Genomic DNA, 25,346 nt, shown 5'->3' with positions numbered 1-25,346 from the left:
GTCAAGACTGAGCAAGGGGAATCAAAGTAAACTTGTCGTCTCTTTGCATTTTTTTTTAGGTTGCAATTTGCGACCCATCATCTTTTCGCAGTTTGAAATTACCCTCTAGTACGGTGCTTCTACTGTACATCACAGATGCCAAGGTCAACTTTGCAATACGCATGCAATACACATGACGAGAGAAAAGGTGGTAGCTATGCACATGACGACATCACTACTGCTGAGTAGTTGGTGAGCTACGACTCGGTGAGCTACGACTTACGACCTGTCTGGAATGTCTTCTACCATGTCTACTCCCGCCTTCATTCCCCTTAAACGACCAAGGAGCTGTATACCCTCCACTACCTCCACCTCCCTCATTCTCTATCCCAATCGAACCGCCCGCACTATGGATCCCATTAGCTCTGGCAACAATAGGCAAGCTTAACCTTTTCAACTTTACCGGAGTCTCCACGTTTTTTCCCGCTCCCCCCATAGCTGCATTGGATAAAACTTCTTGTAATTCTCCATTGAAGACACTAACCCTTGCAGTGGTGGTGGAAGGAGCGGTAGCGGGTGCGAGCGTGGAAGAACGACGACGATCGGTGTTAGCTTTTCGAAGTTCGTCACGAACGTACCTGTAGGCTGTACGAATTTGTTTTTCTCTTTCTTTTTGCTCCGAGATCTGGTTTCGAAGGCGAACTATCTCGTCCGTGTCCGACGTGGTGGTGGTAGAAGAAGAAGAAGAAGAAGAAGAAGAAGAAGAGGTGATTTCAGGGAATTGGGATTGAGACTGGGAGGGGGAGGAGGTGGTGGTGGATGATTCGTGCATTACCGCATCGGCATGGCTAAGACGGAGCGAGGCAATTTCAGCATCTCGTTCTTCGAGTATTTTGCGTAGGGTTGATAGTTTGATGTCTTTTTCGCTTTTCTCTCCCTCGCCAGGTGCTCGGAAGGAAGAGGATTGAGGGGGGGGGGAGGAGGTGGGGGAGGAGGAAGAGGAAGAGGAGGAGGAGGAGGAGGAGGAGGAAGAGGAGGAGGAGGAGAGATCTTCTGCTTCAACTTGTCTCAATCTTTCCTTTGCCAGTCGTAACAAAGCTACCACCTTTTCTCGCTTTCGACCTTCTTCGGTTAAAGTTGTTCTAGCTCGCATTGCTTCTGCATTCGCCTGCACTGTTGCAGCATGCGCTCTGGTTAACTCTGTGTTCAATCGGATGATCGTATCGCGATTTCGCTCTGCTTTGTTCTCCATCTCGGTCAACGCCTCGTGTAATCGCTCCACATCTTCTTCCAAAGTCTCTTTCTCTAGTTGATGAGTCGCTAAGAGTTGCTCAATGACTTCTCGTTGCTGTTCGAGCAAAGCAAGCAACTTGCGGATCTCGGCGTTGCTATGTTCGAGCTTAGCATTCATGGTAGAAAGATAGTTGCTGAGCTGTTCGTTGTTTGTTCCGACTCCGGTTAAGGGTGTCTTTTCGCGAACGATTTGCTCGAGAACAAGTTTGTCGGCTTGGAGTTGCCTGAAAGCTGCAGCGACTTCGTTGAATGCTCCTGCGAATCGACCTTCTGTGCGCTTGAGGATTTCTTGGCGGGTTGATTCGTTGAGTTGACCGAGAAGGGTTTCTTTGTCAGAGAGGATCTCGCGTCGACGATCGCTGATGCTGGAGAATGTGGAGTGACAGCTGGTGACGCTGGTGGCGCCGTCGCGTAGTTCGCTGTGGCCCATTTCGGAGCGAGAGGCATTGGCGTTGGCGGCAACGGTGGAGTCGGTGATCGAGGCAGAGTCGAAATTGCCGCCGTGCGCTGCAACTGAGGTGGTCTTGCGAGCGTTCCATGCACTGGGAGGTGGACGAGAGAGCTTTTCGGTTGCTGTCATGTGACGAGGTTGAGTCTGGGATTGCTGAGGCAGCTGCTTTTGTTGCTTCTGTGTCTCTCGCCTTTCTGGCTCAACGTCAAAGCTGACAATCTGACCTGAAGCGACAGGAGAAGGAAGGGGACCTTGTTGCTCCACCTTGACCATTGGTGTCACACCCCTGCTGATGCTGTCAGTGGGCTGCGTCGAAGTAATGAGAGAAGTGACCTCATCAGTCGGCGGGTTTGAGGATGCTGCTTTGGTGGCCGGCGTGCTGGAATCCTCCTTGGGACCAGCCTCCTTCCTTCTGATAGAGTAGCGCACCGGTCGAAAGGCCGCACGCTGTAGTTTCTGAGCCGCAGCGATTGTCGTCAAAATGTTGTCGGCCCTCTCATCCACCGAAGCAATCGATTCCGATGAGTCACTTGACGCAACTTGGCTTGTTGCTGCACCGATTGCCACTGTAGGCTCGGCCACTTGAACACTTTGAATCTTGGCTGGCAATCCTGATTCGGCCTGCTTCGCAACATCACTGCCTCGCCTTGCCGCTGATACACCGAGGAGCTCGCCGCTTGATAGTGATGCTGATCCTGAATGGTGCTTTGGACTCGACTGCGAGCTCTTACTATCCCTCACTTTATTGGCTGAAGACGGAGATCGAGATCCCTTTGGCGTCTTGAGCGGGTCCGCTTCGTCACTGACGGCGACATTCGATCGAGATGGGGTAGTGTTGCCAGATCCACTGGGCTGCAATGGATTCGGGCTCTTGGGTGCCAGCGATGGAGTGTTCGGGATGGGTGGCAACGGTTGGGTAGGCGGAGCGGACGGAGGTGGACGCGGTTTGCCAGGGCTCGTGAGTCCCTTGAAGGTGAGATTGTTGGGCGACATGAGCGATCCGTTGGACGGGAAAGCGGACAATGCTGAAAGGTTGAGCGCCAATGCTGCTGGTCTGTTTTTGCGTTGCTTGCCCACTGCTTTCGCCAATGCTGCTTCGTAAGCCAAATTGGATGTGTTGGGCTCTGATGACTGCGTTGTTGACCGCGACAAGCTCGCCTGCAGAAGGGGAACTGATGTAGATGCAGTAAAGGGTAGCGATGGCAGGGGAACTGATGTAGATGCAGTAAAGGGTAGCGATGGCAGGGGAACTGTGTACGGCTCTGCCGCCAGTCGCGATCCGGGAGTTGTAGGAAGAACACCAATCGAACCAGGTCGCAGGCCGGCAAGATCGATCGGAGCCTTTGGCGAGTATGTCGAAGAACCACTCGATCCTCTCCTAGCCTCTGTGCTGTATGATGTAGCATCAAGATCAAGAGGTGGCAGCAACTCGTTCCCAGTGGAAGGATGCAAAGAAGAAGAAGAATTTCGCTGTCGGAAGCCGAAAGTAGGAGAGCCAATACCATTGACACCAGCCTGAGACTGTGCCGACAAGAGGGATGTCGACCCTTTCTCGCTTTGGCGAAGCGCACCAGCAGGGCCGGAACTGTTTGGCGCTGCCAGTGTGCTGGAAAGACGCGATTGCGGAGAGCCTGTGGTAGAAGCATCCGATCTGGCAAAAGAAGCAGAAGTTGGTTGGGTGGGAACATCAGACTGACTCAAGCCTGACTCGATCGAAACTTGACGCTTTAGCACCGACTCGGGCGACTCGGTGCGTTCCTTGATGTTAGATAGCTGGTCCGAATCGTGAACATCGGTGCTAGTCTCTGTTGAGTTGGTGCTATGAGCGCTGTCACTGACATGGGTCTTTTGGGTTTTGTGCGATGCTTGGACGCTGTTCTCCGAGTCGATGAGCATACGCAGAGCATTTCGACCGAAGGAGGAGCGGGCGCAACTATCTGCTGAACTGCGGCTGGACAAGTCGCTGCGGGTGTTTGTGCTTCTGCGTGCATTGAGGCTGTTGCGTGCATTGCGGCTGTTGCGTGCATTGAGGCTGTTGCGGAATGTGGCGGTGTTGATAGTTGGCTGCGAGTCGTCCGGCGAGATGATACCAAGGCCAAACTTGGCTGTGCCTGCTGGAGGGTGGTGAATGCTCTCTTCAAGCGTGGGCATGGGATCAGCGAGATTGGAGGTCGTGCGACTTGGCGATCGGAGCTCTTGACTAGCAAGCTGGAAGGAGCGAGGTTGAGAAACTGTCTCGGGTAAGCTGGAGGCGGTGGAAGGACGCTGTACGGCAACGTTTGACTGTGCTTTGAGATGAAGAGGCTCGTCGGCAATGGTGGAGCTGCCTTTGAGTACAACTCGCTTTACAGGAGGAGGACAAGATTGTGGAGCATTGCTGCTGCCGTTGATGTTGGAGGAGGAGGAAGAAGAAGGGGGGGTGGTTTGTGATTCTGATTCTGATTCGACTGGCGTTGGAATAGGCGGCTGAGGCTTGTTGGACAGGAGGGCGGGAAGGGGCTTGTGTTTTGCTACAATGTCTGGACTAGAAAGGTTGGTGGAAGTGGTCAGCGCTGGACTCTCGTCGAGCAGATTGGAAGGGGAGGAGAAGACGATGAAGGAACGAAAGTCCTCGAAGCTTGCCACCGTGTCGATCGATGCCAGTCGAGCATGTGGATCCTTTCCATCGGCCTTTGTCTGCTGCTGCGCACCATTTGCGTGTCCCGAGCAAGGGTCAGCCTTCCTCTCGGTCTGCCGGCCGGAGGCTGTGCTAGGTTTGCCAACTGTGCTAGGTTTGCCGACTGTGCTTGCGGTGTAGGGTGGAGAGAGGGGAGAAACGGAGGAATGAGAAGCGGATGAATCCGATCGGCCCGCTTCCGAATGCGAGTCATCAGGTACGACACCTCCGCCGAATTCGAAACTGTTGCCTCCTCTACTGCTGGAGCGAGGACCAGCAGCGAAGCTGATAGGAGAGCGTGCACCGTTTGAGCCCTCTCTTGTCCCTGGCCTGAACTTGGGACCTTTGCTGCCAATAGCGACTCTGCCGCCGAATGCTTTGACGCCTGCTCCTGCTCCACTAGATCCTCCAATCGAAGGCATCGGTCGAATCTCTCTCTGGCACAGGAGCGAGTCAAGGGGAGAAGCGGGTTGGCAGCTGCTCGGATAAGCCGATGACGATGACTCAGAGTCGCTCGGAAAATGCCGTTTGCTACGCCACCGTGAGAACATGCTTTACCGCAGTGCAGGGGTGTGATGTGACAAGGTCAAGATGGAGCAAAGATCGGGGCGAGAGAGAGTTTCAGGGGGGGGGGGGGGAGGGGTTAGAGAGCTTCAGGGGACTCGATCGAGTGGGAACAGATGCCGAAAGAAAGCCTCGTTTCCTTGCAAATGAAGTGAGGTGGACGACGGACGGCGCGGCAGAAGCTATCGTCGCTTTGCACAGCACTGTCCAGCACAACTTGCCAAACGGCGGCGGGAAAGATCCGGAGATGAAAGATACCGCTCTCTTCAATTCAATCTCATCGTCCCATTGATTGTCGAGATCGAGAGCGAATAGAATGTGATCGTGAAGAGAGGGCGAGAGAGAGAGAGAGCTAGAGGTGCTGGGTATATCTGATGCTGGTCAAAGCGGTTGCGGTCGGATGGTCGAATATATTGTTCCAATCCCCTTTGTCGCTCAAGGTGAGGTGGGCGTAGGTGATCTTGGCCGCAGAAGAAATGGCAGGATGATGGTTGTGGGCGTAAAGCAAGGTATGTGGAATTACAGTAGCTTTGATTCCTGAGGGCAATCATACGAGAATGCGTCTGTGTGTTTACAAGCTAGTTCAGCAGCCAGCCGCTTTTGCTCGCTTTGCTCGCTTTGCTCGCTTTGCTCGCTTTGCTCGCTTGATTGATGGAAGCCAAGAGTGGCGATAGCAGCGAGGGACAGAAGACTTTGCGTATCTCAATCTGTCGGTGTGCAAGCGAGAAGAAAGAGGAGTTGGCGGATCGCCCAAATGACACTAAGCGAGAGCCTGCTGCGTAAGTGTCAGAAGAGCAAGGCGTTTTCAAGCTGCAACTGCATCAGCGCACGACCGCTGCCTTTTCTCTCTTTCTCGGCTGCCACAACTGATCCTCAGCGGCAATATGCAGCCCCTCATCTCACGCCTGTGCGCTGTTTGCTGACTCTCCTTTCTGGCTGCATGATAATCTGAGAAACAAGACTCGAAATCTCAGACAGGAGGCGCTCGAGCTCTCAAATTCGCCGCCACTTTGAAAAAAGCAAAAAAAAAAAGAAAAGAAAAGAAAAGAAAAAAACTGCAACTGCAACTGCAACTGCAACTGCAACTGCAACTGCAACTCTAACATTCCAACATTTTCCTGCTGAAAATGACGATCCAATGACGACGCTAAGCCGACCTGATCTCCGATCAGGCAGGGCCGATCCGATCAGGTGACCGATTTCATCAGAGATCAAGGATAACCGATCTCGCTAGGGATCGCGTACAACCAAGTCCCGCTCGTTGTCAGGCTGGATGATTAACTATAGCAACTCCCACTTTCGGCATGTGCGACACTTATGAATATACAGTATATCAAGCTGGGAGCGCTACCCGATCACCAGTTATCGGGACCCAAACTTTAACATTTCCAAGGATCGTTGGTGCAAAAGCATAGCGCTTCCCATCTCATTCACTCTGTCGCTGTCGCTGATCATTCATGGCATACATCAGCCATGCATCGATCTTACATGCTTCAAAATGTGGTAAACGACGACTGAGAGATGGCAGCCGAGAATGTCGATCCGGCATCGTCGTCGTGCGACCCAATCAATCCACCATCGCCCTTGTAATTGTCCAAGCTGGTCAAGTCCGAAGCACCGCCAATGCTGAGTCGGCGGTGCAGTCTGTCGCTCTGGCTGTAGGTGATGCTGGCTGGTGGTGCTGTGCTTCCTGCCAGACTCTCGGCGTCGACGTCCTGGCTGACGATGCTGCTGGCGTACGGTCCATGCATACCTCCCGCCGACAGATGCGCTGATGGGTAAGTGGCTTGTGTGCCCAGACTTGTGACACTCTGTGCGTCGCTTGGAATGTACGAGATGGGATCGTGAGTGCGCAAGAAGCCTAGTTGGTTGCCTCCTTTCCCACCCGCATCGCCTCGACCTCGTAAAGGACCATGTGCCTCAGCGCCGGCAAGATCGTGTCGATGACGAGCCATGAGATCACCTGGCTTCTGCAGAGGTCGACGTGGCTTGGGGAACTGAATCATGCTTGCCTGCAAGTTGGACAGCACACCTTCGACAAGACATCCCTTCTCCTTGTAATGCACCAAGAGGTAGTGCCAAAGTGGGTGCTTGTTGAGCACCTTCGGGTTACCCAAGATCACAAGACCGTATCGAGCACGAGTCAAAGCTACGTTGAGTCGTCTTGGATCACTCAAGAATCCAATACCTTGGTGTTCGTTGCTACGAACACAGCTGAGGATGATGTAGTCCTTCTCTCGTCCCTGGAAGGCGTCGACACTTGCCACTTCGACTTGCTTGTAGAGCTCCTTCTTGAGCGAGCCGTGCAACTGCATGTGGTTGACAATGTAACTTCGCTGACCTTCGTATGGCGTCACGATACCGATCTGCGATGGCTTGACACCTGCCTTGAAGAAGCGCGTCACAATCTTTTCGACGTTGGAGGCCTCAGTGCGGTTGAGGAAGGATGTACCACTGCTCGAGATCTCTTCCTGACCCAGATTCTGGAAGAAGAACATGGGCAGCCAAGGTACAGGCCAAGGGAAGTCGACCTCCCTGCGCAATCGTTCTGGCGCGGTGACACCGTTCTGCAGCGTACCTTCATAGAACATGTTGGAAGGGAATTCGGATAGGCATGGATGCATACGGTATTGCACCTGCAATCGAATCGGTCGGTTGCCCAACATGATAAGACGTTCAAACAGACTCTGGCTGAGACCAGCTCGTGCGGCTTTCTTGTTCATAATCACCGGGCCTAGCTGGAGGTGGTCTCCAACAAAGACGACTTGCTTGCAACCCATCACGAGAGGGATCATGACCTCTGGCTCAGCTGCCTGTGTTGCTTCGTCGACCAACACGGTGCGGAACTTGATCTTCGAGAGACGAGGATCACCACAACCGACACAGGTGCAGCAAATGACATCGGCAGTGCTGAGAATCTCCTTTTCACAAGCACGGGTGAGAGCCTTGTACTTGCGCTCGTCACTGCTGCTGAGCTCGCCCTGTTCGTTCTTGAGCTGGATGAGCTTCTGCAGCTCAATATGGGTATCGTTGTTAGCAACTTGCTCGTGGAGCGTGAGAAAGCTGATGGGGCTGTCGAGCGCTTCTCGACTCTTTGCGCTAAGACGCACGACCTTGAGACCTGTCAGGTGGATCTTTTCACACAGTTGGTCCACGGCGACGTTGGAGGGAGCGCAGACAAGCACCGCGCCTGGGTTCATCTTGCTGAGCTGGTAGACAATCGTTGCAGAGGTCACCGTCTTACCGGTACCAGGAGGACCCTGGATGAGACTGAGTGGCTTTTGGAGTACACTCTTGACAGCGTTGACCTGACTGTGGTTGAGTTCGGGAAGACCAGGAGCGCTGAAGCGTTTGGGCATGGTGGTGCGCAAGGTAGCACTCTCAATCTCGTGACCAAGCAGTTTGTGATAGATGTAGCCACTGAGGCTCTGCTCGTCGACAGCAAACGTCTTCATGGCGCTCTGCATACGGTCGAAGGATGTAGCCTTCCAGACAAAGTCGGCAAAGAAGTTGTGTGTGCAGTGGTCGGGCACACCATCGGATCGCTTGAGCTCAAGCGCAACTTCGTCCGAGACGTTGTTGGGAATCTTGATGACATGACCCACACCTTGCCAAGGTGGAGCTATCTCGCCTCGGTAGCGCAGCTTCAACTCGTCACCGACAGCTAGACGCACTTCTCCGCTCTCTAGCTTGGGCAGCATCATCCATGCGATCTTCTTCTGGTTGAGACCCTGATCCCATCGAACGACCAAGTCCTGCTGTGTCTGCGACTCCTTGAGCTTGCGGTCATAGTCTGCCTCGATCTTGACTAATGGGCCAAAGATGTTCTGATACTGGTATGCGTCTTCGTATTGTAGCAAGATGCCGTTAGGCTCTTGGTCAACGCCAGGCTTGTCGAGATCTTCGAGACTGGCGTTGGCATTCTCCTTCCAAAGCTCTTCGAGACGATTGATCTGCTGCAATGTGACAGGGCGTGCACGGAGCTGCTCATGCTCTGTGGGAACCTTGACGAGCCAAGTGAGGAAGCAACGATCTTGGATGAGAGGCGACCATTGAGTGGTGTCCCAGATGACGTCCTTGGAGTTGGACATGGCGGCGCAAGGCTGTCGACAGAGTAGCACGACGACGGTCTCGCTCTTTGCTGGAATGAAACCGAGAAGAAAGACGTTTTTGACACCACAGTTGTAGCATTCGGGCATCGTCTCTCCAAGAGGCGAATCTGCATGCAAAGAGACCTCCTTGTGCTTGGCGCGGACGAGGTGGTTGACAATGTGGGAACCGGAAGTGGATCCGCGGGAATTGCAGAACCACTTGTTGCAGATAAGACACTTGACAACGCAAGAGGGGTTGAAGATGCCGCAATAGGCGCAAGCATGCTCTGGTAGGTTCTGGAAAGAGAGAAGGTCGGAGTCGTCGGGGATGCTGTCTAGAAGAGGAGCACCATGTGCTGGCAAGGATGGGCTGGCAGCTTCGAAGCTGCTGTGTGAGAAATGCGAATGAGGAGCACCATGGAGATGAGCGTGGGCATGGGAGCGCGAAGGATCGAGGTGGTGCTCGGTCAAGTGTAGGTCGCTAATGGCATCAAGGTCGAGGTCAAGATGGATGTCCTTGCGCCTCGAGTCAGCCTTGGGCTTGGTGTGCTGCTTATGGGCATGAGCGTTGGTGCGACTTGATGCGTGGGATGAGGCTTCGGAGTACGAGTATTCGGAAGTGCTAGCACCATAGTTGGAGGCACCATCAAAGTGCTCGAAGTTGTAGTGCTCGGACATGGTGAGTGGGCAGGGGTCGATTCGGATCGACAGCTGGTGGACTATTTCAATGCATGGGCGGAGGGTGAGAAGCTAGCGGGCGGTAATGAGAACCTGATGACGCTAGCAGGAAGGAAGGGATGCGATAAGCTCTGACGGCTGAGTGGAACTTGTTGAGGTGGTGAGAATACTATGAGCGCCGACATTTGGGGGAAGAAGGAAGGATGATCGGGAGGATGACACGTCGAGTTGCATGTCACACCAAGTGTTAAAAAAAGAAAGAAATCTCGGAACAAGGGAAAGGGAAACGCTCAGTCAAGGTCAAACTTTTAGAGTGGGCTTTGCGCACCGCCATCAATCATTGTCAGCGTGATGTAAGCAAAGGATCAGAGGGACAGAGGGACGACTGAAAGCAAAGGTTGACACGGTCTAACAACAACAACAATATAACTCGTCGCCTCATTTCACAAGGCCGACGTCCATGGTCAAGGTATTGCAATGCAGAACTGGCAACATCTCTCATCACCCTCTCTCTGCCTTGTCGACGATCAGAGTAGGCTCCTACTGTGCGCTTCCAAGCAAGATGCCAAGCGCATTCACAATCTTGTCTTTATGCGACGAGTTCGAAGCAAAGGCCACTTAATCCGAGGAGTGCAACAGCGGGAGCTTGCCATTCGAGCTTGCCATTCGAGCTTGCCATTCGAGCTTGCCATTCGAGCTAGAGTATAAGTTCTGGTCATGTCTGTACTTGAGCGAATCGGTTGCTGGCCGATGGATCTCTGTAAGTTGAACCGATCCAGACTGGTGCAAGGGGCGGGGATGAGAAGCCTAGGCGACTCTGTAAGCAGAAGCTCAGGGCTGCGAGTCTATGCACTGGCCTAATTCGCATGCTCATCCGAGGTTGTATACGACACGTCAAAGGAGACACAGAGACAACTCGACACGACTCTCGACTGTTGCAAGGCCAAGATGTATTCATAAAGCAACGACATTGGGGCAATGGCCTGAGGCAGGAGTAGAGAGATGCAAAGGCTTCCCCGGCCAGATGAGATGTTGGAGGGTGCGAGCTGAGTTGAGAAAGAAGGCGTACTTATTCTCCTCTCATTCGGATCTGTCTGTTATTAGCCCGCGCTTCTTTGTGCGCTCTTCAACAACGTCCTCCTCGTCGACCAACGATAGCTTGACAGGATATGGTACATGCTCTATATCGTCACAGTGGCCTGCTCTTCACGATCAGATCCGCTTCGGATTGTCGGTCAATGTGACTGTGTTATAGAGTGTCAAAGTGAGGAACGAAGGCGGGCTTTCGCTTTTCTTTTTTCTTTTCTTTTTTCTTTTCTTTTTTCTTTTCTTTTTTCTTTTCTTTTCTTTTCTTTTTTCTTTTCTTTTCTTTTTTCTTTTCTTTTCTTTTTCTTTTTTCGCTCCGTCGGATGAGACTGTAGCCGATCCGTCGCGCGCATCTTGGCAGCAACCCCAACGACACACGCTGGTTGATGCGCTGAGACAGTTGCCACTTTCGTCGTCTCGTCACACTCCCCTGTGTGGTGGTAAGCTAGAGTTAGTGCCAAAGCGATCAGACAAGCAAGCGGGAAGAGACACCCAAAACAAAAGAGCCCAAGTCGCGGGAAAAAAAGAAAAAAAGAAAAAAAGAAAAAAAGAAATTTTCTCGTGTAGAGCTGTCACAAAAAGGCGAGAAAGGGGTTGAGCTCTTTTAGCCAAAGGTATATGCTCCAATAAATGGCCATCTCAAATGGCTAATTAGCGCAACTTGCTCTCCACTTGCAATGCTGCTCTTCCTCATGTTCAACAACGCAACCACACTTTTCTACCTCCTCTCCCCTCTCTTGCAGTACAGGCCCTTCTCAATACTTGCTTGCTTGCTTGCTTGCTCGCTTGCTTGCTTGCTCGCTTGCTTGCTTGCTCGCTTGCTTGCTTGCTCGCTTGCTTGCTTGCTCTCCAACGCTATGATCCCTCCCCCTTTCCTTTCGCTCCTGCATTCCACTTGAAAATCCCGCAGCCGCCGTCACTTCTGTTGAGTGCCGCCTCCCACTTACCAAGAGCTCGGGCGCAGATCTATATCGCTTCATCTGTCTCTCGCCTGAACTTGAGCGAAAGGATGCCGTCTCTTGCTCTCGTCTTGTGCCACCAAACAAACTCTCTCACGATCTTGTTGTTCATGAACCTTGCTCCTTTTCTTGCCGCCCGAGCTTGACCCTACAGGTAGCTGTTGCAGCCTTGTCTCTCGTCTCTCGTCTCTCGTCTCTCGTCTCTCGTCTCTCGTCTCTCGTCTCTCGTCTCTCGTCTCTCGTCTCTCGTCTCTCGTCTCTCGTCTCTCGTCTCTCGTCTCTCGTCTCTCGTTGCCGATGCTCGATATTGGTCCGCACAACGTCTCTTGTCCCTCCGCTCGCATCTCGCCTTGTCCTTCTCCGCTCTTGCCATCTTAAGCGCTCCTTGCTTCTCAGGCACTCCTTGCTTCCCATTCACCTTCTCTTCCTTCCACCTTGACCCCGTCCTCCTTCCTTTTTCGCGCTAAGACGTGCATACATCCTTCCTAACCTGCATCCTTCCTAACCTGCTTCCGTCCTTGCGCGCTTCGACCCCTCCTCCTTTCTCCTGTCTTTCTCTTTCCTCCGTCTCTCTGCGTCTTCGTCTTCCGTTTCCTTGGGACTAGGCTCCCTCTCACTGCTCCTAGCTTACCGCTGTCCGCAGGTCGGATCTCAGGGCTCTGTGCATATATCCATCCTCTTCATTCACATATATACCACCCTTTATTTCGAGCCAGATTCAGGTCGATCGCATTTCGAGCTACTCCCCAACTCGACAACACCAGCTTCCTCCATCTCCCCTACCTTCTTCCTCCTTTCCCCCGCCTCTTCCTCCATCTCCCCTACCTTCTTCCTCCCTTTCCCCGCCTCTTCTTCTCCATTACACTGTCTGCATCCCTCGTCAAGTATCGTCTGTCACTCTCCTCTTCTCGCTGTTAGATACAGCTCCACCCACCCTTATTCGACCCTTTCCACCCGTCTCTATTGCTGCTGACCTGGTTCGAGATGCAGCTCAAGCTCACACTCTTGCCATTCTTGGCATCGGCGCTTGCCTTGGTCTCACAACAGACTGCTGCTGCCCCATCTCCCATCGGTGCCTTCGTTCCCGCTGGCAACGACACTCGTCCTGTCATTCGTGCCGATAACAATGGAAACTTTCTCGACTCTCTTTTCGACCAACGTGGCGAGCTTCTTCCCAACCCTCGCATCGTTCTTGAGTCGCGCCAGAGTCCTGCATTCCCATATGGAAGTCAGAAGGTAAGTTGAAACATGCACCATACAAGCTTTGTTTCACAATCCAGAGCGTCGATACTGACACCGACTACGACATCTTCTTTTGCTTTGCTTGCTCATTCTTGCAGGTCCGAGGAGTCAACATCGGAGGCTGGCTCGTAGCTGAACCCTGGATCACTCCCAGTCTCTTCGACAACACCGGTGACGCTCGTGTTATTGACGAATACACTTTTGGCCAATACGCAAGCAATGCTTACGGTCGCCTCGCACAACATTGGTCCACCTTCTACACTGAAGCCGACTTTGCCGCCATCGCAGGAGCCGGTCTCAACCATGTCCGCATCCCCATCGGCTACTGGGCCTTCGATACCTCGGCCGGTGAACCCTATGTCAAAGCCAACCAAGCTGACTATCTCGAGCGAGCCATCCAGTGGTCTGCCAAATACGGTCTCAAAGTGATCATCGATCTTCACGGTGCACCTGGTTCTCAGAATGGCTTTGACAATTCAGGCCGTAAAGGAAATGTGGATTGGCCGAACGATCCAAACAATGCCAAACGTGCCGTTAACGTTATCTCCACCATCGCTGCTCGTTACGCCAAGTACGACGGGACAGTAACCTCGATCGAACTTCTCAACGAACCTGCCGGTTTCGTTGCGGGCAACATCATGGATTACACCAAAAGCTACTACTACAATGGTATCTCTGCTTCTCGTTCCAAATTCTACAACGCTGCGGTTATGATTCATGATGCTTTTATGGGTTTACCTTACTGGAACGGTTTTGCTTCTCCCCCTAAATACCAGCAGATCTTACTCGACACGCACATCTATTCCGTTTTCTCTCCCGACCAGGTCGCAATGTCGGAAGACCAACGTCTCAACAACTACTGCTCCCAGGCAGACGGTCTTGCTTCATCCGACAAGAACCTTTGGACGATCGTCGGGGAATGGTCCACAGCTCCCACCGATTGCGCAAAGCATCTCAACGGAAGATTTGTCGGAGCGAGATACGATGCAAGTTTCGGACGAGGAAGCTACTATGTGGGTAGTTGTGCGAATAAGTCTGGTGATGGAAGTCGGTTTAGCGATGCGTATAAGGCTCAGTTGAAGAGGTTGTTCGAGACGCAGGTTTCGGTGTATGAGAGAGCAAGTGGTTGGATTTATTGGACTTGGAAGACGGAGAGTGCCGCTGATTGGGATTATCAGAGAGGTTTGAGGGGTGGATGGATCACGCATAACTTGAACTCCAGGCCTAATGCTCGTTGCTAAGCATGGTAGCCAGCGAGGGTAGCAACTCGGCATCAAAAGCATTTCCGCTAATCTCCAAACACAACTCGCGCTCTTCTCTCTGCTGTTCTTGTGTGAAACGGGTATGAGAAATGCGATTGCAACGATGCCTAGTAGCTAGCTTTGCATGTGCATCTTGACCGCGATGAACGAATGCAAGGTCTTACAAAGCGGTACCTCTCTCGACTGTCCATGACCATCAAGGCAAGCAAAGAAGTGTCTGTCAGTATCTCACCCTCGCCCATGCTAAGGTGATGTGGGTAGATCGACTTACGATTTTCTCTAATCTCGATCGACTCTTTATCATAAAACCTCTTGAGCTTTTTATTGAAGTGCTTATTAGCATCGTTTATATAATTCACCTCAGCATCCTCATGTTCCTCTCGCCTCCTACTTCTATTCTGTATAATCTGTTTTTCATGGTTCAAATGCTGAACAACTCTATCTATGGCATCGTGAGTAGGGCTGTGTGTTCCATAATGAATCTCTTGCGCTTCTTCTGCCACTCGTGCTGTATAGTTAGCTATGGTTCCTTTAGGGTTTCTGACGAGCGGTTTGGTTCGATCCTCCTTTTCTTTCTGATACAACGCAATATTCGGCTTCAACAATCCAACTTGCCGTTGGTAAGCACGTTGAGCAGCATCAGCGAAATCAATTGTACCTTGATCTTTGCTTTTTTGCTTCTGTTGCAGTTTTTTATCCCATTTCTCGTTATCTTCGAGAGAATAGGTCATGTTCCTGTGTCTCTCGACATGCTCTCCTGATTCTCGAAGGTCTCTTTGTTCGAGTAAGGACTCTGCTTTGGCGAGTTTGCGCGAGGTAGAGGCGGTTTTGAGTTCTGAGGTGAGAGAGCGAGAGCGAGATTGTTCGCAAAGGATCTCACGTCGGTTGGCTCGGGTGGAGGCGGCCATCTTGGATCGGAGGGTGGAGAGTCGCGCTTGTCGATCTTCCATTGTTGGTTTCCGGGTTGCTTCGGCGGATGGTGAAGTGGGTGGAGGTTCGGGGTTGGAGGAGAAGGAGGAGGAGGTGGTGGTGGTGGTGGGAGTGGATGGTCCATCGGGGAGTAGTGGTTGGTGTCGAGCTGCTTTTGCTTTCGCTTTCGACTTGGTAGGTGCTGTGGATGGTGGTCGCTCTGTCTTTGTAGAGATACCGTGTGATGCCGTTGTTGATGAAGATGACTCTGCGACTTTTACTTCTGGCGTCGCTTCATCGTGACGGTCAGCTTCCTTGGCTGCTCTTGTTCGTCGTGGTGGCATTGTAGCGGAGCTGTGGGAGGTGGTGACTTGTGAGGGTGATTAAGAGCTTGCAATGGTCCAAGATGTTGATGGAAGGCAAGTTGTTGCGATCTCTCCATTTCCGTTTCCCGTGAATTCTTTTTAATTGCAAAGTCATGCTTACAAATCAACCCTCGCAAACTACAGAACTGAGCGTAGGTTGAGAAGCTTGGACCCTGAACTGACCTGCTTGCCCTCCCACCACACCACAGCTCAGCTCAGCTTCGACTTTGCGTTGAGTTTCAAGACCATGTCTCGGCCTGAACCAGGATGCCCCATGGTTGCTGCTGCTGGCGATCCACAGACACTCAAAGTCAAAGCCAAAGAACCCGTTCGAGCAGCAGCAACGCAAGACAAAGCAACCGGAAACAAAGCCAAAGCACAGCAAAACCGAGAACGAGGTGCTCAAAACCGAACGCAAAAAAACGTCCGCTTCATTCAAGACAAGTCCCGTCCATCCTCCTCCAAAGCCTCATCTTCTACGTCTGCAGCTGGTGCCGGAGCCAAGCAGCCCAAAAAGCAAGTCAAGAAAGAAGTCGCTGTCAAAAAAGCCGCAGGTCAGGCTCAAGGCAAAGCTCAGGCTCAAACGCAGTTCAAGAGCAAAGTTGTAGTTCGTCGGTTGCCGCCCAACTTACCTGAACAAGTGTTTTGGAAGGCTGTTTCTCCTTGGGTTAGGGATGCTGCTGATTGCCAGGCCATCACGTCCAGCTCTGATGGTGCTGAAGCATCTTCATCAACCCTCCCTGCACCAACGCCAGCTACGCCTACAGTAGATTTCAAGAGCTTCATTCGCGGAAAACTCAAATCAGACAGCAACAAACAAAACAAGCTTGCTCGAGCCTACATTCGGTTCCTCGACCCCACCTCTCTCGTCACTTTCCATAAGAATTTCGATGGACATATCTTTCGAGATGCAAAGGGGAAAGGATCTGTTTCCATTGTTGAGTTTGCTCCTTATCAAAAGGTCGTTCTTTCCCCCAGTACCACTGGTGCTGGGGTTGGGAGAGGAAGAAGGATGAAACCCGACCCGAAACAGGGGAGTATTGAGAAAGATGCGGACTATCTAGCGTTTGTTGAAAAGCTGGAAAATGTGGAGGACCAAGGGGTGAAGAGGTCGGAAGGGGATCTGCTGGCCAGCTTGTGGGATCCGAAAGAAAAGGTTCGGGAGAGGGAGGAGCAGGTGGAGAAAGGGAAAATGACTCCGTTGTTGGAGCACTTGAGAGCGGTTAAGATGGCGAAAAGGGAGAGTGTGGCAAGGCTGAAGAAGGCGAACAAGGCGGCGAACAAGGCGGTGGGTAAGACGACAACAACTCAGGCTGTTCCCTCCGCGAGCGCAAATATGGCGGCCTCGAAAGGAAAGGCAGCCGAAACAGGAATTGCTGTAGAAGCAAAACTCGGGAAGAAGGAGAAGAGCAAGAAGAAGTCGAGGAAGGGTAAAGGTGGAGCAGAAGGTATTGTTGTTGCTGAGGGTGGTGCAGGGAAGAAGCCAAGTATTGCTCCCAAACAAGCAGATGGACAGGGCGTAGTGCAGGGTTCAGCAGCGGCAAAACAGGCTCCAAAAGCACCTAAGAAGATGGCTAAGCAGAGTCAAGCGGCGGCGGTAAACGAGGCTAAAGCGAAAGCAAAGTCTCCTCCCTCGCAGCAGCAGCAGCAGAGAAAGAAAGGCGGGTCAAAGGACAAGCCCAGCAGTGCTGCTACAACTTCAGCGACACCTGCTCCTACACCCACAGCTCTGGGCAAGATGCAGATTCTCAAACGTGACACCTAGCCTCGGGTCTCATTTCTATGGTACTGCCTCACTTGCACATCACGCAATCAACTCACGCATGCACAGCAACAACGACAATGATCGATCGAGGTTCTGGGTATGAATGCAGTACCTTACCACGTCTCCCTGCTGCTAGGATCTGAGATTGATTGCCTGCAGACGTTCAAAATGGTCCCTAGCCAACTGTACATTTAACTTGACACTTGCCAACTGCACTTGCAGATCGGTGAGCAATATCATAATGTATGTGTTACTGGTTAGGCTATCGATGTAGGCGGACAAGTTGGGTGCTTTGAGTTCCACCGCCTGGAACTCGCACTGACTTGTTTTCGCTGGAAGTTTCTGGCATGATAGCTTGAAGTTTTTGATCAACTCTGATACTTTTTCGAATCTTTCTGGATCCCATGTTGTTGCGGTGCGGGTTGATGAGAGAGGGGTTGAGGTGGGAGGTTGGATGAAACCCGACCCTAATGGGGTGGAGGTTCGGGTGGATGTATCGCGGAAGCCTTCTAAACCTGCTTCTTCTTCTTCATACTCGTGATTTGCTAAAGTGGTGGTGTTGGAGGAGCAAAGGGAGGAGGGTGTAGATTTGGCAATGACGAGAAAAGTCGTTCGTTCGAAAAGTACGACTTCGCTTGCAGAACAAGTGGCTGCTAGTTGCGAGAGGTGTTTTTCGAGGATATGAAGAGCGGGGATTTGAGTTTGCACGATTCTACTCCATGCTCTATAGAGACTTTCATCCCAGATGCTAGTTGCGAATGCGTTGACCCTGAATCCTTCTCCCTCCTTGCCACCTGCTTGCATCGCCACTTCTCTACTTTTCTTCCTCAACTCCCTAACCCTCTCCGCATACACGTTTGCCCTCCTGCTTTTGTCGACAAGATCCATCTTGTGTAGCAAACAAAAAAGCTGTGCATCAGGACTAAACTGATAAAGCGCTGAAAGACAGTCTTTGTAGTATCGCAGATCACGCTCCCATTCCTCATCCCCCTCATCGCCACCCTCGGCTCCGACTAGATCGAAAACATAAATGAGAACGCCGACGGTGGAGAAGACTTGAGAACGTTGCTTGTCGAGATAGGAATCCATATATGATTGTTGTCCACCACAGTCCCAGAGGTTGAGGACTAGGTTGCCGAGGAATCGAACGTGAGAATGTTCAACGTCGAGAGTGGAGCCAAGCCGTCGGGTATCGGAGGCACGGTAGGAGGAGAAGATGAGGGAGCGCATGGAGGTTTTACCGCACCCCGATTGACCCATGAGGAGGACTTTGCGTTTCATGGTGGCTTGCGTTTCTCTCGCCCGTGATTCAGGCCGAGTGTGGTCGGAAGCGGAGGAGGATGGAATGGAGGTTTGATCAAGGCTTTAGGGGCGATGGTCCCCCACTGGATGGTTGTCGAGGGTCGAAAGATAAGATGCAGTCAACAAGGATGAACCGTGCTTGCAACACTCGGAAATGTGGAGCAACGTTGTGTTTAGGTGATGCTGACTAAGCAACCCTAACCCTCGTTGCCAGCTGCTCGGTGATGCATGATCTGATCAGTCAAAACTAATCTAATCATCCACCCGCCAAGCGAGATGGAACCGTGCGGGCCTTTTTTCTTTTTCTTTTTCTTTTTCTTTTTCTTTTTTCTTTTTTCTTTTTTCTTTTTTCTTTTTTCTTTTTTCTTTTTTCTTTTTTCTTTTTTCTTTTTCCAATCTCTCTCCCTTCACTTTCTCACCACCATCTCCCCATGTTCAACTTCATTCACACTCACATCGCTCCTTCTGTAGCACGTTCTTCTTTCCGCCTCGCCTCCACTACCACCACCACCACCACCACCACGCGTACCATCACGCCTGCTCTAACCCGTGGTCTCCGTTCATTAGCAGAACTCGAAACCATGACGACCGGGCAACCCTCCGCCGCTATTCCTTCCGCTGCTTCGGCTTCGGCATCGGCATCGGCCTCGATCCTCCCAACCAAAATCCGTCCCAAGCAACCAGCTTCGGCTCTCCCCCCACCCTCCATCATCCTAACGCTCTCCGGCCCTGATGGTCCAGGCATCGTCCATCGAATCTCGGGCTTTCTCGCGCGACGAAACATGAACATCATGGATTCGGCTCAATTCGGTGACCCGTCCACCGGCACTTTCTTTATGCGTGTACATGCTTCCGAACCTGATCCCGAAAACGGATCTTCTCATCCGGATCCTCATTCGCCCGATTATGCGCAGAATAGAAGTGCTTTCCTCGCCAAGGTGAAAAGGGAGTTCGAAGAGGAATTTGCTACAGCTGCCGAGGTGTCGGTCAAGATTTTCGGCGCTGAAGAGAAGCCACGTACGCTTATTATGGTGTCTAAAATCGGACACTGTTTGAACGATCTTCTGTTCAGGTTGTCGAACAATACGCTTCCCATTACCGTTCCCCTGATTATCAGCAACCATGCTGACTACGAACCTCTGGCGCGTGCAAATGGAATTCCTTTCTACCACCTCCCCATCAACGCTGCCGAAGGAAAGACGAAAGAATGGCAAGAGAGCGAGACAGTAAAACTCGCCAAAGAATACGGCATAGAAATGATCGTTCTAGCACGATACATGCAAATCCTCTCTCCGCAGTTGTGCTCCTTGTTCAGCGGGAGGATCATCAACATCCACCACAGCTTCTTGCCGAGTTTCAAGGGTGCCAAGCCGTATCATCAGGCATTTGAAAGGGGAGTCAAGTTGATCGGTGCAACAGCGCATTTTGTGACAAAGGATTTGGATGAAGGCCCGATTATTGAACAAGCCGTCGAAAGGGTTGGGCATGCAATGACTCCAGCCGATTTAGTGCAGGCGGGTAGCGATGTTGAGGCCAGAGTACTGGCTAGGGCGGTCAAGTGGACTGCCGAGAGAAGGGTCCTCTTGAATGGAGGCAAGACTGTTGTTTTCAACTAGAAGTTTCCTTAAACATGCACGCCGACACTGAAGGTAGAAAGCTTATACTACCTTGGAATTCCAGCGATATGTGTTCTCTTGAGAGTGTGAAGCAGCTTGTATGCTGGTGCTGTATGTGGTATGTAGCTGCGTTGAGATGAGGTATTGTCTGGGGTTCGGATTGAGGATCTGTCTGGGTTTCGGTGAATTCCACGGCTGGGAAAGCGCTCTTTATTGCCTCCACGCTATCTGACGTGATTTAACGCTCTTGGTCGCTGCTCATCTCCTCGACAACACCGTGGTGCGAATCTCAGTGATTCCTTCGTAGACGTCAAAGTGCACTTGCTTCCTCCTCCACCATCTCTTCAAACGAACAATTATGTCGGCCACTCAACCACCAAAAACGAGAAGAGTAGCAATCATCGGTGCTGGCCCAGCAGGCCTTTCAGCGACCCACCAACTACTCTCTCTATCCTCCACTTGCGCATCCAGGACCTTTGATGTGACACTCTTCGATAGGCGCCAGAATCACAGTGGGGTTTGGACTTACGATCCAGAGCCAGGCGATTGTGTAATCCGCTATGATTCGTCTGGTAGAGCATATCCTTTATGGTCTGCCTCCCTCGAGCACGGTTTGCGGGGGGAAGCCTTTTGTTCACCGGGGGTCATGTATGATGGGCTTAGAACAAACCTTCCGTGTGATATTATGGCTTATCGTTCTTTTCCCTATCCTGCTTCCACTCCGCTGTTTCCTTCTAGGGCTCAAGTTGAGGCATACATCGGTTCTTTTGCTTCTTCCGTGCTCGAGGGTAGGGAGGTTGATGTGAGATTGAACACAGCAGTCAGTGACGTTAGAAGGGTAGCATACGAAAGGATAGAGGACAAGATCGGTTGGGGTAGCATGTGGAGTGTCAAAAGTATAGACATACAATCGGGCAAGGAAACAGTCGAGGCATTTGAGAACGTTGTGGTTGCAAGTGGAAGGTGTAGTACGCCAAATATACCTTACATAAAAGGCTTAAACACGTTCAAGGGGGTCATTTTGCATAGTGCTTGGTGGAGGTCTCCTCTTCCGTATGAAGGGAAAAAGGTGTTGGTTGTTGGCAACTCTAGTTCGGGTAGTGATATTGCTAGAGAGCTGGCAGGATATCTTTTGCGCATTCTACCCGAAGGAGAAGCAGCAACGCAATCGTATATCCAACGTTGTAGTGCGGGGAAGAAGGGAAAGGAGAGCAGGAGGGTGCTGCATTCGTACGAACACTTCCATAAACCACCGCCACTAGATTATGATCCCCGCGAAGAAGAGAGTCCCGATTGGGCAAAGAGGATAACGGTTGTGCCGAGCATAGAGAGCATAGATCAAGAGCGCAAGGTGGTTTTTAAGGATGACAAGGCGCAGTGGAGTGAGGATGGGATTGAGGTGATCATTTTTGCTACTGGTTATAGTTACGATTTTCCTTATCTCCCCCAGGACCAACCGCCCTTCGATAAGAAACCGCTCATCCCTCTACCTCCGAACGCATGGGAGAAGAGCGGGGAAGAAGGGGGAGACTACATCCCACCATCACACACCGCACCGTTCCTGACGAATTTGGACGATTGGTCGCTATTCTATGCGCCAGACCCCTCAATATGCGTCCTTGGTGCGCCGATCAGGATCGTTCCCATGCCCCTAACACATGTTCAATCTCGTATTGTTGCGGCGTGCTGGGCTGGAGAGGTAGCACCCTGGCGAGGTTCGACTGGTCTGCCTAGATTGGATCCAACAGTGCCAAGTACGGATGCGAAGAAATGGTCAAGTGTGGTGGGAAAAGGTGAGGAAGGAGGCAATAAGACCAGTGATTTAGCGTTTCCGAGCGACAGTGCTTATCAAGATGCGCTGCTCAGCCTTCTACCACAATACTTGAGGGAAAAGGGGGAGGATGAGATGGTGAAGGTGCCGGAAGCTACAGAGGAAGTGGAAGCCGGAGGGGAAACCGGAGGGGAAACCGGAGGGAAAGAGATTGGGCAAAGTCGAAGGCCAGTAGTTGCCGAGGATGAAGGATGGAGTAGAATGGCAGATTTCAGAAATCAACGGAGGGCTGATACTAAGCGCTTGCGCCGACTTTTGCTCGGATACTAGTTTACCTACCCTCACAAGTTGAGCGAATAGACATGCCACGTTCTCCAATCTTTCTTTCAATCCAGTCTGTGCTTAGAGAAGTAGGGCAAGACGTATAACGATAATCGTTTCCCCGCATGCGATACAAGTACATAAACAAACAAAACCCTTTACAGAGCGCAGAACAAGACGAGAAGCGTGAAAGGAAACACTTGTAGCTAAATCGAAATGCTAGTTGCCTCGCCCGAACTCGTCTGGGAAGCGGCCGCGGCAAAAAGGTCTACAGCACCTTGACCAGACCTTTTCACCTTGCGTTTCGCTCTGAGCATCTTAAACCTAAAGCTGAGCGCCAAAGATTGTGCTGAACGTCTCAATGTATAAGCTCGACCCGACTCATCTTTACCCATATTAGCGGGAAGGGTAACGGCTACTTGCAGGCGATCCCTATCGTCACCAACTAGTCCGGATTCAGCCGTGGGCGAAGAGACGACTTGGGCAGAAACCAAGCTGGGTAAAGGAGGGCGGGCAGCTTTCTTCCGCAGCAAACGAGGTTTCTTTTTGTTGCTGAGATCGCTTAGTCCGGCTGGGAAATAAGAGGGAGCTGTGGGATCGGTCCATGTTGCAGCAGCTGCCGTTGTGGGTGTGATTGGGTCGAGCTGAGAAGAAGGGATAGCGAGTGGGGTTAGGGGGTCTTGTTCGTCCAAGCTGGACCAACATGTGGCTGGGAGCATGAGCCGAGTTCGAGGAAGCGAGGTGCTGTCTGTTAGACGGTAGTTGCCGAAAGCAGAGGGTGAGGCAGGGAGTGGTGCAAGACGTATTGGACTGTGGGTGCTGTCGAAGGAATCGATTGTGCTTGTTGCACTCGATCTTCGCTTTGCGAGTAGAGAGGATGAGTGGGCACGAGAGTCCTGTGAGAAGCGCCAAGTCGCGGTGGTCGAGCTGGACGATGCGGTAGTGTTGGTTGGGTGCGAGGTGAAGGATGGAAAGCTTCGACCTGTAGTGAGGGAGGGTTGAGAGATGCTACCGGATCTTGCATCGGTTGAGCTTTTCCTGCGGGAATGCACATGCTGCAAAGACTCGAGCCGGGAGGGTGAGAGAGGAGAGTAGGGTTCGTAGACATCAAGTTGAGTGGAGGAGTCGAGTGGTTCAAGGCCTTGTTCGGACATGGCGAGTTGTCGCATTCGACGGTCGAGATCGACAATACCTGTGAAAGCGTCACTCCAGTCGTCCATGAGGGAGCTGGTGTGAGAGGATTTGCGAGCCTGGGAGGAGCTGCTGTGACGTCGAGAGGACGAGCTCGAGCTCGAGAGATCGAGTGTGCTGGCTTGGGTCGATCGACCACAACGGCCAAGACCGGAGGCTCCGAGGATGGGGGTCATCATGGCAGAGGCTGATGTTGGTAGACCTAATGGAGTCTTGTCGAGTGGTGGACCCTACCAAGAGGTAGAGAAGAGGGGGAGGTGTCGACGATGCCGTCGATCTTGGCCTAGATCGGGATCCCCCCAGATAGAAAGATGGGTGACAGCCTGGAGGGATTGGCTTGGAGAGCAGGCGAGCGCAGAAAATAGCTTGGATTGTCGATATATGCTGGTCCAAGACTCGGCTAGATGGCGTCGAAGCCAGCTTTAGGTGTGGTCGACGCTGTGAAAGGAGAGGTGAGGACTCAAAGAAAGTGCTTGATGATGCCAGCGAAGCGGGAAACAGAGGACCAAAGAAAGACCAAGAAGTTCGTGTTGCTACGGGCGACCAACTCGTTCATACGGGGGTTGGCGGAAGCAGACCCTGTCGCCGTTCGGTGCGCGGGCTGGCTCTCTTTATGAGGTCCGACCGGGTTTGCGATCCTTGCTAGCAAGCAAGCACAGCGAGTGCTTAGGGGAAGTCGCTGTCTCGCTACAAGTGTCCAACAAAGCAAACGGTCCTTTGCGGCTTTGGCTCTGCTAAGTCGCCGTGTGAACAGTCGCCGTGTGGGCAGTCACCAAAGTGGCCTCTCGCTGGCTCGCCCAATCGCTCGTTCTCCCTGAGTCCTTCCTGTGAAAGTGGCTTTGATACGAGAAGCCGACAAAGTGCAGCAATCACGCCATCTCGACTCTTCCGACTCTTTCAGGGCTTGGCCAGCGGATAAAAGTGCCAAAGGTCAAATGTCACGATACAGAGAGAGAGAGAGAGAGAGAGGGAGGAAGAGAGGGGAGAGACCGCCGCGGAAAGAGAGCCGATGAGCTGTCGGGAGCCTTCCGAAAAGGCTGACTGACGGAGGGCGCTGCGGTGAGAAAGGCCGAAAAGGGGCGGTTCTCCCTCCCTCCTTGGTATCGAGACAGCCGATTCTGCTGAGTGATGCTTTTCCGCCTAGAGATGGACCGGTCTCGACCAGGCTCAGCAGGGGACGAAGCTAAAGCAAAAGCCGATAGCAACGAGAACACGGGCTTTCCCATGGGTCAGCCCGGGCTCGACGGTATCGCTGGCTATGAGTGAGCGGCTCCCAGGTGGGGATCCAGGTTGTGCAGTGTGGTCAAAGGAGAAGGTGCAAAAAAAAACCAAAAAAACCAAAAACCAGTCAAAAAGCCAAGGCAACTGGCCCTCCTGAAAGAAGCCAACAGACTGCTACAAGTCACCATGAGCTGCTCCAAGGCAGCTCATCGAAGGCTCAAGAAAGGGAAAGCGGATTGTGTGAATGTGGGAGAGCTGCTTCGGAATAACCAAATCACAGAATGCCCCACGCGACCTCCTCCTACTTGCCCGCTCGATTCTCCCATCCGCTGCGATATCGGTGCTTTGTGTGGGATACGTGTGGCCTATCGACCATCGCTTCGGCCAATCGCAAGCCAACTTGACTTGGTCACCAACACACTTTCGCAGTCAGTCAGCAACCCCCCGGCCTTTTTACCCTTGCCAAGGAGGAGGGTCCAAAGGGGAGCAGATCAGGCACCATACAGGCCAAAGCTTTTCTCACTCCGCACAGCTGATCAAGCAATTCGATGCAATGGTCATCCAAAGCAAGATTGAGCGGCGGGATCGAAATCCAAGCTCATGGGAAAATTTAGAGCCAAAAAG

At 52.1% G+C, this 25,346-nt stretch overlaps 9 protein-coding genes across 9 annotated transcripts; 4 read left to right on the top strand and 5 right to left on the bottom strand.

The window, feature by feature from the left end:
• Positions 1–214: 214 nt before the first annotated feature.
• UHO2_01092 (uncharacterized protein) lies at positions 215–4,801 on the bottom strand (the record flags this gene model as incomplete). Its single annotated transcript, XM_041553560.1, has 1 exon — positions 215–4,801. The coding sequence occupies one exon, from the start codon at positions 4,799–4,801 to the stop codon at positions 215–217; it is 4,587 nt and encodes a 1,528-aa protein (XP_041409494.1).
• Positions 4,802–6,436: 1,635 nt separating this feature from the next.
• UHO2_01091 (putative NAM7 - nonsense-mediated mRNA decay protein) lies at positions 6,437–9,712 on the bottom strand (the record flags this gene model as incomplete). Its single annotated transcript, XM_041553559.1, has 1 exon — positions 6,437–9,712. The coding sequence occupies one exon, from the start codon at positions 9,710–9,712 to the stop codon at positions 6,437–6,439; it is 3,276 nt and encodes a 1,091-aa protein (XP_041409493.1).
• A 3,029-nt stretch (positions 9,713–12,741) lies between these two features.
• On the top strand, positions 12,742–14,240 carry UHO2_01090 (putative EXG1 - exo-beta-1,3-glucanase (I/II), major isoform; the record flags this gene model as incomplete). The annotated part of the gene is made up of 2 exons (XM_041553558.1): positions 12,742–12,993; positions 13,098–14,240. The coding sequence occupies 2 exons, from the start codon at positions 12,742–12,744 to the stop codon at positions 14,238–14,240; spliced, it is 1,395 nt and encodes a 464-aa protein (XP_041409492.1).
• Positions 14,241–14,421: 181 nt separating this feature from the next.
• UHO2_01089 (uncharacterized protein) lies at positions 14,422–15,514 on the bottom strand (the record flags this gene model as incomplete). The annotated part of the gene is made up of 2 exons (XM_041553557.1): positions 14,422–14,444; positions 14,533–15,514. 2 exons carry the CDS (start codon positions 15,512–15,514, stop codon positions 14,422–14,424), a joined length of 1,005 nt encoding a protein of 334 aa, XP_041409491.1.
• A 268-nt stretch (positions 15,515–15,782) lies between these two features.
• Positions 15,783–17,300, top strand: UHO2_01088 (uncharacterized protein; the record flags this gene model as incomplete). Its single annotated transcript, XM_041553556.1, has 1 exon — positions 15,783–17,300. One exon carries the CDS (start codon positions 15,783–15,785, stop codon positions 17,298–17,300), a length of 1,518 nt encoding a protein of 505 aa, XP_041409490.1.
• Positions 17,301–17,432: 132 nt separating this feature from the next.
• On the bottom strand, positions 17,433–18,581 carry UHO2_01087 (uncharacterized protein; the record flags this gene model as incomplete). The annotated part of the gene is made up of 1 exon (XM_041553555.1): positions 17,433–18,581. One exon carries the CDS (start codon positions 18,579–18,581, stop codon positions 17,433–17,435), a length of 1,149 nt encoding a protein of 382 aa, XP_041409489.1.
• A 452-nt stretch (positions 18,582–19,033) lies between these two features.
• Positions 19,034–20,218, top strand: UHO2_01086 (uncharacterized protein; the record flags this gene model as incomplete). The annotated part of the gene is made up of 1 exon (XM_041553554.1): positions 19,034–20,218. One exon carries the CDS (start codon positions 19,034–19,036, stop codon positions 20,216–20,218), a length of 1,185 nt encoding a protein of 394 aa, XP_041409488.1.
• A 358-nt stretch (positions 20,219–20,576) lies between these two features.
• On the top strand, positions 20,577–22,319 carry UHO2_01085 (uncharacterized protein; the record flags this gene model as incomplete). Its single annotated transcript, XM_041553553.1, has 1 exon — positions 20,577–22,319. One exon carries the CDS (start codon positions 20,577–20,579, stop codon positions 22,317–22,319), a length of 1,743 nt encoding a protein of 580 aa, XP_041409487.1.
• A 197-nt stretch (positions 22,320–22,516) lies between these two features.
• Positions 22,517–23,677, bottom strand: UHO2_01084 (uncharacterized protein; the record flags this gene model as incomplete). Its single annotated transcript, XM_041553552.1, has 1 exon — positions 22,517–23,677. The coding sequence occupies one exon, from the start codon at positions 23,675–23,677 to the stop codon at positions 22,517–22,519; it is 1,161 nt and encodes a 386-aa protein (XP_041409486.1).
• Between the last annotated feature and the right edge of the window lie 1,669 nt (positions 23,678–25,346).

This window comes from Ustilago hordei, assembly GCF_900519145.1.
Source record: "Ustilago hordei strain Uho2 genome assembly, contig: UHO2_contig_02, whole genome shotgun sequence".
NCBI lineage: Eukaryota > Fungi > Basidiomycota > Ustilaginomycetes > Ustilaginales > Ustilaginaceae > Ustilago > Ustilago hordei.
The sequence above is the reverse complement of the archived record's forward strand: the minus strand, read 5'-3'. Positions and strand labels throughout refer to the sequence as shown.